The sequence below is a fragment of the Balaenoptera borealis genome, assembly GCF_965194805.1.
Source record: "Balaenoptera borealis genome assembly, chromosome: 7".
Lineage (NCBI taxonomy): Eukaryota > Metazoa > Chordata > Mammalia > Artiodactyla > Balaenopteridae > Balaenoptera > Balaenoptera borealis.
The window spans coordinates 105,968,701-105,981,976 of record NC_138864.1 but is presented as its reverse complement, the minus strand read 5'-3'; the positions used below and the strand labels follow the sequence as shown (position 1 = coordinate 105,981,976).

At 45.5% G+C, this 13,276-nt stretch overlaps 1 protein-coding gene across 1 annotated transcript in view; it reads right to left on the bottom strand.

Moving 5' to 3' along the window:
- SND1 (staphylococcal nuclease and tudor domain containing 1) overlaps nt 1-13,276 on the bottom strand; it is a 415,142-nt gene that overhangs the window by 159,228 nt on the left and 242,638 nt on the right. The window contains exon 14 of the mRNA XM_082400014.1: nt 6,214-6,286. Within this exon, the coding sequence (XP_082256140.1) occupies nt 6,214-6,286 (73 nt within the window). The remainder of the gene's footprint in view (nt 1-6,213; nt 6,287-13,276) is intronic.

Here is a 13,276-nt window from a genome sequence, read left to right as displayed (position 1 = left end):
CCTAGATTTCATGACCTACGGTGCAAAAAAAAAAATCCACAATAGAAGAACTCAGTTGAAAACTGGGTTAAATTTGTACAAGGAGGTGCTTAAACACAACCACTAACTGTGGTAGAGGCTGATATACAATCTTTTTAAAATTCCAGCATTTCTGAGCAATTTCATTCAGAAACATGTTCAGACTAAGAAAGACAGACTTCTCTCTTATTCCCGTGGAAAGCATAAATGCTTTTGGATTTCTTTAGGAGAGAGGGATACCCCTGCGGTTCTGGGGAGTGTGAACAGGAGAGCTTTACAAAACAAGAACTGGCCACACGTGACTCCTAGGGCTCAAAGAACTATGGACAAAAGGCCATAAAGCAACGCACTCAGCCATTAGAGAGAGCGACCAGCTGAAGCAAACTCCCCCACCATCGATCGAGGTCTCCTTAACAAACTCCAACTCTTTTGCAGAAGGAGAGGGGAAAAGGGAGCTGGGGGGAGGGACGGGAGGACAGGAGAGGAGAGGGGGAGGGGATGGAGAAAGGAAAGAGCCTCAGCAGCATGGGAGAGAGAGACTCCCAGGGTAGCTGCCCCTCTGCCGTCGCAGCTGCCTTCGCCACAGGGCTGTCGTGCACGTTTCTGTGCTGTGAGAATCCTGGTCAAAGAGCTGCACATTGCGGTACGACTGGAGTGGCTGGAGTTCAAGGACCTTCGGGTGCGGGGAGAGGACGAGTGGAGCAAAGAGAGCAGCAGCTTCCCCTAAACTGGCAAAAACTAGAGCTGCCAAATGCAGGAGAGATGCAAGAAAGCACCTGAGAACCCAGCACCAGCACTGAGCCCGGCTTCCCCGTGAGCAGCCATCAACCTTATGGAGCACATAAGGCTTCTAGCAGCAAGGTCAGCAGCCGGTGCGCTGGCTCTTGCAGGACAAGGTTCTTCTGGGATTTCCCCAGGGGAGCAAATATACAGTGTGAAGGGACCTCTAGTGCTAAGCAACCAAACTCCCAGGCAGAACCCTAGGCCTTGACCTTGTGTAGTCAGCACAAAAGGGACATTAGAGGGTTAGGAGGTTACTCAGAGGCTAAGGGAGAGTAAAAGAGGGAAGAGCTACTAAAACAAACAAGAAAGGAGCGTTGGTACCATCAAATCACCGGTGATTAGAAGCTGAGAGGAACCTTAGGGTCACGTAAGCAGCAGGAGGCATTCTAAACAAGTAGGCCAGAAGACACACAAGGGAGCTGCAGTTTAACACAGACCTAAGTTATAAAGCCCCTGGGTGACTGTACTGCTTTATACCTTCCTCAGACTTGCTGGACAGACCACTTTTTAAATCTCTTCAGCCAAAAATATTTTTAAACTCTTACATTGAGGCCCAACTCCATTGGGAGGTAAGAAAAGATAACTTCTATAATGGCCCCCAAGACTCATGGAAAGGGCTGCTTCCAACACCCTGAGGAAAAGAGGACAGTGCTATTCAAGTTCAAAAAGGCACTGAAAAACCAGAACCTGAAGGAAGAGGTCAGGAGGACATGCTTAAAACCCTGCCTATTTATTTTAAAGGAACACTTCCATCCTTTATATTTGCATGTGAGACTCTGACTGGGCAACTATGCAGGTCTTCATGATTTAAAGGAGAAAGCAGGGACCTGAAAATCTGACTCTCCCTACTCCCCACCCCCAGAGCTAGTCTTTGGACCATTCTAGGCCACGTTTAAGCACATTCATATTAGTAATAGTATGTATCTCCAACAAAAACCACTCATGGATAGAGGAGGTTACCAAGAAGCCAGTATGGAACGTGAGCAAAGAAGACAACCTTCAAGTGAGCCCAACCAGAAGGCAAGAAAGGAGAGAAGAGCAGAATAAACAACAGCAAAATCTGCTTCCAAGTCATCAAGATTCCACGCCATGGAAAGGCAGAAGATGTTCAGGAGATGGACAGCCCCATCCTGGCAATCGGACCCATTCTGGGACTGTTAGAAATATGGCTGGAGTGGATAGGATGCCGGGCTAGGCTCTAGCCTCTCATGCTGTCGTCAACACACGTCATAACTCCACACGCACCTGAGAGGAAAGAACACATGACAGGAAATAGAGGAAAAGTCAAATAGACACTATGACTCACCAAGCACCAGCGGAGGGAGGCAGAGGAAGAAATCGGTGCAACGCGGCTGCAACCTGAGGAGTGGGAGCCCTCTCTTACCTCAGAACCGTAATTGATTTGTCTGATTTACCAGAACAACAGCAAGCCACGCACCAGTCACATTTTATTGCCTGTTTTACACGTTATATCTGCAGGAGATTGTATTTATTACAGAGGAGGCTACAGCAAAAACAATAATAAACCGAAGATAAGCAACAGCCTTATATTCCACTGACGCGCATTCCGACTTTTTGTATGCTGGCGAGGGAGGGAGTGGAGAAAGGAATAGGGAAAAACAAAACCCACTAATAATGAAAACATGGTTGTATGAAGGGAAGCAGTCACCACAGAACCACCATCCAAATGGAATCAGATCTAGTACCAAGTTGATCAAATTCTTAGCGGTTTCACATTCACAGAAACATCCCGGCCTGAAGGGTAACCGGACAGGGGTAATAAGGACAGCAATTGACAGGTGCTTGTAATAGCCTATTTCCTTCACCTTCAAAAGTCAGAAATAAAGGAAACCAGTAACTGCTTCAGGACCCAAATTACCAGATTTTTTTTTCCCCCCTTAGTGGATACCCTGAAAAACAGGAGCACGGATGCAGAAGAGCCAAGTTTATCCAGGCCCCAGGCAAAAGGTAGGTGCATCCAGTTGGCATTGCCCCAGGCAAAAGGTAGGTTCATCCAGTTGGCATTGCCCCAGGCAAAAGGTAGGTTCATCCAGTTGGCATTACACACAGACACCATGAAGCTCACAGAAAACACAACACTTAGCTGACGTTAATGTCAAAAATCATCTATATTAACAAAATCAAAACGCAACACAACCTAAACACTGGGGAGCCATCGTAACATTTTTGAAAAGTCAAAGAACTGTAATGCGTTCTTGCTATGGGAAGGGATGCAAGAGGCTCAATTGGGGACAGGAGAACACAAAGTCAGAAAGCATGTTTAGCAGCCAATACCTGAGCGGTCCGGTCCTGGGAAAAGCTGACGAATGCACATGAAAAGGCCTGCTTGTTTCAGCACCACATGACGAGGCGAGCATCTCACCTGCCGAAGCAGAGTCAGTCTACACTTGGGTTACTTAACTTCCCACGGTAGGGAGTCAGCCAAGCAGGGCTTGCACTTGCTAACTCTCTACAGGAGGCATTTTCATGCACTCTGATCCTTACCTGCTGAAATCATTTTTACAAAATACAAGAGAGGGGATGCGAACAACGGGTAGAAACCTGACTCTAAGAGTGGGAGGCCACTAAGACTAGAACAAATGTATGGGTTATTTGTCTCACAATCATGATATAACCTCTTCCACAGAGCATATTTCTTGAGTGTTTAGAAAACAAAATGTGAAGAGCATATATGTCTTCTTCTCCTCCAAGGATGTGTCCTCGGTTGTGGTGAGAGGTCACGCACAAATATCAGTTCATAGTCAATTATGGTGGCAGCATATTGCATATAGTGTCAGCTCAACAAAAACTGCCATTTACCACAACCTGCAACTAAAAGGGGGACCAATGGTGGGAGGGAAGGACACAAGGATTTAAAAAAAAAATTGAGAAACTTTAATGAAACCATTATATATGCTTGTATTACATGGTCTTTATTCCAATGTTTGTTTCTTCAACCAGATGTAAACTATGTGCCCATCTGACCCCACATGCCTACCTGTCCCTCCGTAAGATAACCAGAATGCTTCAGGAAGCTGAAGACCCATACATCTCACTTAGATGGCACAAGGGCACCCAGAACACACACATACTGAACACGACATTGTGATGGAAAGAAACGAAGGTTAGAAGGGGGAGACAAAACTCGTCTATTATACAGGGTACCAAAAAAACCTGCAATCTAAGCTGAATAATGTGTGATGAAGGTGGACAAGGTCATTCTGACATCTATTAAATGGAATAGCTTTTTCACTTCCACTCTCCCACGTGATCTAGCTTTCCTCTTTTATTTATGTGGTAAGTGGGGGAGCCTGACCTGCATTTATTTTTGAATAATGTAAGAGCAAACCAATTCGCCAATATCTAGGCAGAAAAGAGGATAAAGGTATGTATGAAACCGAACTACAGTTTAGTGGGGGATTATGAAGACAGGTTTCCTAAGATTCATTGCTACCAAAAACAAACACGCAAACATAAAGAAAACGCATCAAGGTAGAAGGCAGCATGTGATCCAAAGATAGCATTCAAGATCATTAGGACACTACACTGGGGGTACCAAGAGCACAGCCCCAAAGCAACTGTAACTCTACCTCAAAAACCTGCTGAGGGCCTCACCTCGATGCCAATAGGAAATCTAAGCAAGAATAGAAACTCCACAGGCCAAAACAGAGCACCATCCCCAAGGCTGAATTCAGCTTCTAGACGGCCCTGGAGTATGGGCCAGACATGAGCTTTTGGGTGGGCATATCTGCCATTAGTGCAGGAGTCACCACTATGTTTTCCAAAATAGGTATTTTACAGCGTTGTCCCCCTGCAGTTGAATAACCAAAAAAATTACCCTTTGACTTCACCAAAAGAATGATATTAAAGGAAATACTGTTGAGAATGCCACAGCAGACACATATAGAAATTAATATACACATGAACAATAACTCAGCACGGTAAACCACGGAGAAAACTGGCCTGATACCAGCTTGCTGGGAAAGTCACCTGTGAACCATGAGCCCCAGGAGATACAACGCAGTCACCTGTGGCTCAAAGGCCATTAGTAACAGGTTTTCTGGGCTTCTCTGGACTTGAGCTACGAGGAACGCACAGTGATGTACCTTGCTCGTTAAACAGTGGCACAACGCCTTGACAGAAGTCTAATTAATTAATTGCCACACTGTGCAATCTGTAGTCTGCAATGACTGCTACAGAGAGGGAAAAGCTCAACAGAATCCCAGTGATTAAAGCCAACAGGGGACGACCACACCCAGGCAAAGGAGAGCTGCCGAGACAGGCTCGAAGCCACCACAAGGAACTACAGGCAAAGCCTGAGCCAGGCCTGGGAACACACCATAAGCTACACCGGAATTCATCACTGCTGTCGCCCGGCTGAGCTTCTGTTTACGGTAGTATTTTCTTCTTGTGCCCGAGGCAAGCTTCCCAAGTGTCCAAGCTAAGACTGACTACCCTTCCTCTGTCATGTCCCTTGGGCTGCGTGCTCCTCCCTACACGTGACCTGGAGCCCCTCCTTACCCATTAGTGACTACGGGAGTTGAACTGGATGGTGTGTGTCCCAGGAACAGAGGGTGAAACTGACAGCCAGAAGGCCTTCCCCGGCCACCTGATCAAAATCAACCCCTGAACCCTCACTACTGCCTTGGTCTGCCCTATTCCTCAGAGCAGTCGCTGCTGCCTGGCATTGCTATTGTCTCCCTTTCCCGCTTGCATGTAGGGACTTTATCAGTTCTGTTCATTGTTATATCCTCTGCCTAGAGCAGTTCCAGCCACAGTAGGCACTTGCTGAGTAAATGAATAAACCCCCTCAACTAACAAAGGCGTCTAGTTCAGCCAATGAAAGTTCCGAAACGTGCAAGGGTAGCATCCTGATCATGAAATAGTCGTTTGGACACAGCCTTAAGGGAGCGCAGAAGTATCTGCATCATCTCTTCTCCTGTATCATCTAGTACATCTGTTAGCTCAAAGGATGCTCACATACTTCTCCCTAGTTGATCAGGATTAATTAGGATTAATTCCTAAACCTGTCCTAGAACCTGTATTTGACCTTTCTCCACTAAGACTTTCCAGTCACAGAACAGGGATTTATTTTTTTAAAAGGTAATTTTATTTTAATACAACTCAAAAGAAATATCTCCTAACTCATGATAATAAGAAAAGGGAAAAGCAACTCAGTAAAAATTCAGGTGAAGAGATAGGCAGTTTTATGCCCTTGCTGAAATTCTGCTTTCCTGGAGTATAAAACAGGATCTCTATAGATGCATTAGCAGAAGCCATGGAAAAATTCACATTCAGTGCCTGAAAAAGAATGAGCTACAGAAAACACATAAACTGAGGTCCTTCGGTGAATGAGCAGCCAAGCTCTTGGCGCCTCGGAGCCACACAGCTCCATTCACGGACACAACTCACCCCAGATATGTCTGCGACACGGTGGATAGGCACTTCCTTCTTGCTATGCAATCCTTTGCCATTCTTAATAGCCCTGTAAAGAAAGAAGAAAGAAGAAAAGAAGCCCGATGACAATACAAATCACACTGGGAAGGGGTAAGGAGGGTGGGACAAGGCGGCAGGAAGAGAGGTTGGTCCGATGGTCATGTGTCACTACACAGCGCACACTGCTGAGCAGCCGGTCTCGGCCAGAGCACTGGGAGGTGGGGAGGGCACACTCCTGCTCTTCCCCTAAGCCCAGTTACCACAAGCTGGCTGCTAGTTACTGCTAACAGTGTGCCTGGCTATCAAAGAGAGCTCCAGGACTTGCTTCCAAAGGAAAGGCATCGTTCTAGGCACAAAAGAAGAATCAGTTGGAGAGCACATTCCTAAAAAACAGAAGTAATAATGTTTCTTTCTGTGTTTAATCACATGAAACATTTTAAATGCAAAAATATGTAGCTTGTGTTCCAATTCTAATGGAAATAAGTTCCTCCCAGGTAAAAAGATAAGTTGCCCTGAATGCAGCAATACTGTACAGAAAAGTCTTTTTAATAATGGGGGAGAAGGGAATCCCCTGGCAGTCCAGTGCTTAGAGCTCGGCGCTTTCACCACCGGCCTGGGTTCGATCCCTGGGCAGGGAACTAAGATATGGCAAGCTGCACCGCACGGCTGAAGAAAGAAAACGGGGCGGTGGGGGGGGGGGGGGAGAAATTAGCAAAGGTACATAACTGACATTAAGCCTCATTTTCAATCAGTCTCAGGTTGTAATAATACTGGGTTTAGCAGGGGACCCTGGGACACACATCTGACCACTGGCTGGTTTGCTCCAATCTCCCACCTTTTGCCTCCTAATCCCTTGAGTGGTAGCTTCAGGGACATGATCACTCATGTAACAACGAAGGACCGCAGAATCAAAGGTGATGGGTACATCACTCAGCGATGACACCATTAGTCAAGACCTTTGCGCATACTGCCAGCCTGCGGACCCACGCAGGGAACACTGCTGTGTTTAGAGACTGAGAAAGAGATTCAGGAGTGTGACTGCTCCATGAACTAGACTTTCTAGGGTTTCCATATTCCAGAGAAAGTGTTAAAGTAAACTGCCCAGGCCAGGGTCAACATGTCGGACCCTCACACTAGGAACCACACTGCAACCTTCTTCCCACTCGGGCTCCACTAATGAGTAGAAGTAGAGGCGTTACTCTCAGGTCCTAACTTTCTAAATCCAATTCACAAATCAAACTGGGTGGGTGTTGCTGAGTGCAAAGTGCAACAGTCATTTCTTACATACTCGGGCCCTTATCACTCCCCACTTGCCCCTTTTTCCACCCCAGGGGACCTGTCTCTCACTCAACTGATCTGAATCACCTTCTGTTCAGATACGACAAACAAAACACTTCCCTTACCACCCAGTTTCCATTCCATGATGAGGGGAAGAAGTCAAAGTATAGAATTAAGAAAAAAATCATACACTCATTCTAATCTGAACTGTTAGCTGAAAGAAAACATTTCCAAGTTCCTTGACTCCCATGATTCCTCCTGAATCTGAATCAAGGGCTTCAGCTTTAGAAATTGCAGATGAGTCACAATTACTCCATTTAATTTTAGTCCAGTGATTTATTGTTCAGGGTGTCTGATAATGACCATGGACCAGGTTTAACCCCTGGTCCCTTGGGATCTGCACACTAATGGTAGCTCCAGCTCTTCCATCTCCCAAAGCCCTGTGTACATCCTGCTTGTGTCCTGTTTCTACAGCCTCCTCTGCCACCGGCAGGCTTTCCCCATTTTGCTACCATAAACTCAAAGGAAGCGGCTTGGGAACAAACCCGCAGCGAGGCAAGGCAAGCTCACTGCCACCCTGAGGGTAAGTCGCCTTTCTTCTAGGCGAAGCCTGCTCAGCTTTCTGCAGGTCCCGTGTGGGCACAGATTGCCCACAGCCTTCTCCTTTTCTAACAACCAAAATACGTGGACCTGCTCAATAAACAGATGGTTCATGGAGAACACTGCTGAACTCCTGGCCTTTCCTGGGGGCTGGAGAGCACCTCATATACTACAAGGAAAAAAGAACAGGGCCTGGGCAGTACATCAGAAAACAGGTTCTCAAGGCAAAAGTGGTGAGCTGGTAACCTACAATTCTGCTTTCTCTCTGTGACCCCAAAGTAGCTTTGTGCCATAAGCAGAAATTCAGCACTTAACCAAGATTAAACATACCACCCCAAGGGGAAAAACATAATACCCCAAAGCAGAAAATATGGATAATAGTGTACATATGACATTTGAAACAATCCAGAATTCTTTAAAATTAAGTCTTTTTTGTTTCATTGTTTTATTTATTTTTTAACATCTTTATTGGAGTATAATTGCTTTACAGTGGTGTGTTAGTTTCTGCTTTATAACAAAGTGAATCAGCTATACACATACATATATCCCCATATCTCCTCCCTCTTGCATCTCCCTCCCACCCTCCCTCCCATCCCACCCCCCCTCCCATCCCACCCCTCTAGGTGGTCACCAAGCACCAAGCTGATCTCCCTGTGCTATGCGGCCATTCTCTATGTCTGTGTCTTTATTCCTGTCCTGCCCCTAGGTTCTTCAGGATCATTTTTTTTTTTTTTAGATTCCATATATATGTGTTAGCATATGGTATTTATTTTTCTCTTTCTCACTTAATTTTACTGTCATACAGTGAAGTAAGTCTTAATATTAAAAGAAGAAATTCTGCTTACCTTGTTCCTAAAAAGAATATTAGATACTTGTTTACATTCAGGCATTAATTTTGGAAAAACCTTCAAAGACTTCATCTTTTCATACTTTAGATACAATTGCTAAATTAGATAAATTTCAGGCAACATCATATTTAAACTGAGAAATAGTTCTTATTTTAGTTCTTAGCAAAACAGAGACAAAATTGAAAGTTAATAATTTGTAGACACTAAGTACAAATGCTGCCCGCGCAGGAAGCCCTCTAAAGTATAAGTGGTGTGCTGGACCCAGACAGCAAAGTGTGAGGGATCACTGAGTATCTAAACGGTTTCATGTGCCAGCTTGGGTCTCCCTCCCTGTGCTGAGGTTGCTTTGGTTCTTGTCTGCCAGCTGCTGCAGAAACGACACCAGGTGAGCCATCCCCAGAAAACCTCCCTCAGCCTGACACAAGGCTGATGCCAGGGGAGGGGGAGGGGGAGGGGGAGGGAGGGGATCTGGGAGAACCACCCAGTGCAGGAGGCTGGGAGGGAGGTGATATGGGGATATATGTATACATTTAACTGATTCACTTTGTTGTACAGCAGAAACTAACAACATTGTAAAGCAATTATACTCCAATAAAGATGTAGAAAAAAAAAAGAAATTCGTGCTTTTATCTCAAAGAGGTAAGGAGCAAACACCAAGAGTGGTAGGCTTACCACAGTGCTGTTAACGAAAGGAATATAATATATACCTTTGTTCCGGGATGCAAGCATCCATATACGACATGCCTGCCTACTAACAATTGTATATAGGAAAATAAAAACAGGAAGATCCTGGTTCTGCTGCCTTGTCATTATTTCCTGGTGCGGCTACCCCTGTATCTTACATAAGCCAGCTTCTCTGGGATAGGTTTGGGGCCCTCTGTCTTTGAGACCTGGGAGGGCATAAAGGTAGCAGGTTTGCTTCCACCGATACCTGCTCCACAGAGCAAACACCAACTCCCCTCCCCATGCTGCCTGCAGGCTGCAACCACCGTTCAACATCCCTTTTCATTAGGCAAGGAATGAAACTCCTGACTTCTAAACTTCACCTACTGTGTCTGCTGAATAGCTGCTTTCTCACAAAGGCAGGCTGAAGCTCAGGCCAGCCAGGAGAAAGGAAGCAGGTGGGCAGAGCACAGGCTGCTCCTCTCAGAGGCTTTCTTCTCCAAGCAGCCGCAGCACAAAGATGGCAACAACCAGCAGTGTCAATAATGGACAGAAATCATCACCAGCCAGGAAAAGTGAGTAACGTCCACATACCTACAAAGACGTAACAGTAAAGCAGAGGGATGAAAACTCAGCTTTCTAGGTTGCTTCTAGAAGCTTCTAGAAGCTATAGCGTGGAAGAGGAACCCCATTCAGATCACTGGAAAACTATTCCCTTTAACCAACGAAGTCTGAAATTCTTCTGTATGAGATACTACTGCCTTCCCACTAGAAGATAAAAACCATCAACTCTGCAAAGGCAGGCAGGGAGGTTTTTAAAGGGAGATTAGCCCCGCTACCTTAGCACAACAGAATTAGAACCTAGCACTCTTTATACAAAGAAACAGAGTTTGCTCTTCGGTTCTGGGGCCCCTTGCACAGTCAGAAAACCTCCTTCTCCAAGGCACAAGCCTTAGCACCACTGACATCTTGTGTCATCAGTTCATCTTGTGCCAACAAAGAGGCCATGACCTTTATTTCAATGTATAGATTATTATTCTGAATATTTTTGTGAGTTTACAAAAAAAGTTCAAAGACCGTATGGTTAGATTCAACCTTATCCCAATCATAAAATAGTTGCCACACGAGGAATTCTTAACCTGGCGACATAAGTGAGCTTCACGTAGGATGCTGGGAATACCTATTAGCTAACCTGAAATGGTAGTAGAATTATATATATGAATTTTTCTGGGGCATGGGAACTCCAACAGTTTCCCAGTTCAAAAAGAACCACTTTCATACATAAAGGGATCTAAAGAAAATAAAGTGACAGAAAGCATACAACAGAGAGGTGGCAGGGAAATGACGAGGAAGATCCGGAGGCCCTGAATTCATCATTCCCCTTTAACAACACTGTCTTGGTAACCAGGAACCACAATGTCCCTTAACTCTGCTTCTGCTTCCTTGCCTGCATCCAAAACTTCCTTCCTAACTGTGTTCACTTGGCTCTTTTGTAACCCCCTTGGGCCAGGCCCACACCAATTTATTCCAAGATAACATCAGGAATATTTTAAATCCACTCAGGCCCCTCTGAGAGTGCACACTACTGCTGCATGACTTCTCCACAGAATTGATTTCCTCATTTTGCTCCCCTACTTATACCCATAACAAAGACCACCAGCCTGTGACATCCATCGAGTGGAAAGTATAATGCTTGGCTTTCATGTGCCCCAGAGTTTATGTCTTCCCACCATTTCCACATTACTCCTTCTAATTCAATTAGGTCCATCTTCCCCAGGCCCCCTACGTGCAAGTTATTCATTACACTGTCTTTATAGATCCACACTAGAGAAAGAAAAGAATTACAGCTTATCAGTAGTCACCACCTCACCACAGTCATAAAACAATTGTCACGTAGGAATTGTTAACCTGGGGTCCTAGGTGGGGGGCTGTTTGAACACTGGAAGTATCTATGAACCACTTTGAAATGGCAGAACTATAGATGTGAATGGGTACACGCACGTGTATCACTCAGTTCAGCATGCAATTTAAACTGCAATGCAGTATTTTCAAATTGTATCATGTGTTCACTTTATTTCTATAGCTAGACTACAGGCCCTTCGGGGGTTAGAATTCTATCCTTAATACTCGTTACGGTACTTAACACAGAGCTATGTCACATAGTTTTAAACTCAGGGTCACCTAGTTCAATTACTGTGTGCCTAGTAAAGCTGAACAAATGCCCGCTGACTAATGCAGAGTGTGAAGGTATTTCAGATTGGAGACATGGATAATGCCAACTGAGTGTAGGGCACAGAAGAGTGAGGCTTGCTGGCTCTCCTGGAGGTGCAGGTTCACGATATATGCTCCAGGTCGCAGACATCTTGGTTTCGCTACTTGGAGTGGGGCAAGGCAGAAGAGCTGAAAGCCTGGCCTCTGAGCAGAAGCAAAAGTGCATCAAGAACAAAAGCCTCTCATTCCCTTCTTCAAGAGTCCTACAGCTAGAGGAGACGGTCAACAGTCTGAAAGGCAGTGATGGGAGCAAAGCTCCAACCACCATAAACAGTGAAATGGAACCAAGTGGCAGGATTGTCAGAAACACCTACTAGGTAATACAGGGTAAATGACTAAGGAGAAAGGAAAATAATTCCAACGGAACAGGATAAAAAGCAGAACAAAGAATGAGCAACTTGCTAAACTTCTAAAGGAGGTTTCATTGTGTTTCAGATCATACTGATGAATACAGCAGTGAAACACAGCAAAAAGGAACACTTCCTTTGGCCTTTCTACTGGCTCCTTGGCAGTGGGAGGAAGCAACCGGGTCCTGACACTCGGAAAATGAGACACAGAGCAGGCACAGGTGCACAATGGTGGGTGGGCCTTATGCAGCTGCATTTTCAACGAAATCAGAATTACTGATAAGACAGAAAAGATGGAGAGTACAGAGACTGGAAAGGAGGAAATTGAGTCCTATGGTCAACAGGAGGTCAGTGAGCTAATGAGTCAGGAGGTATTATGAAGCAGCGGAGCAAGTAACAAGGAACTCTGGGCCACCTCATCGAAAACTAATATAAGAAGAAACGAAGACGCACTGCTATTGCACCAGGTGTGACATGTGATCTGCTGTGCTCAGGTTAAGAGAGGGGGGAAAAACTGAGCTCTGTGGCAGAGAATCACCAGAGAAGAGGTAGCCCAATATTAGATTCATGGGAAACACAAGCAGACCACGCTGTCCCAGATTAGGACCAAAGGACTACTAGAGAGCAAGTAGAAATGGTCAGTGTCAGTCTAAAGTCTTCTTGAGGGGCTTCCCTGGTGGCGCAGTGGTTAAGAATCCGCCTGCCGCTGCAGGAGACATGGGTTCGAGCCCTGGTCTGGGAAGATCCCACATGCCGTGGAACTACTAAGCCCGTGCGCCACAACTACTGAGCCTGTGCTCTAGAGCCCGCAAGCCACAACTGCTGAGCCCATGTGCCACAACTACTGAAGCCCATGCGCCTAGAGCCCGTGCTCCCGAGAAGCCACTGCAATGAGAAACCCGTGCACCTCAACGAAGAGTAGCCCCCGCTTGCCGCAACCAGAGAAAAGCCCACGTGCAGCAACGAAGACCCAACGCAGCCATAAATAAAATAAATAAATTTATAAAAAATAAATAAATAAAGGCTTCTTGA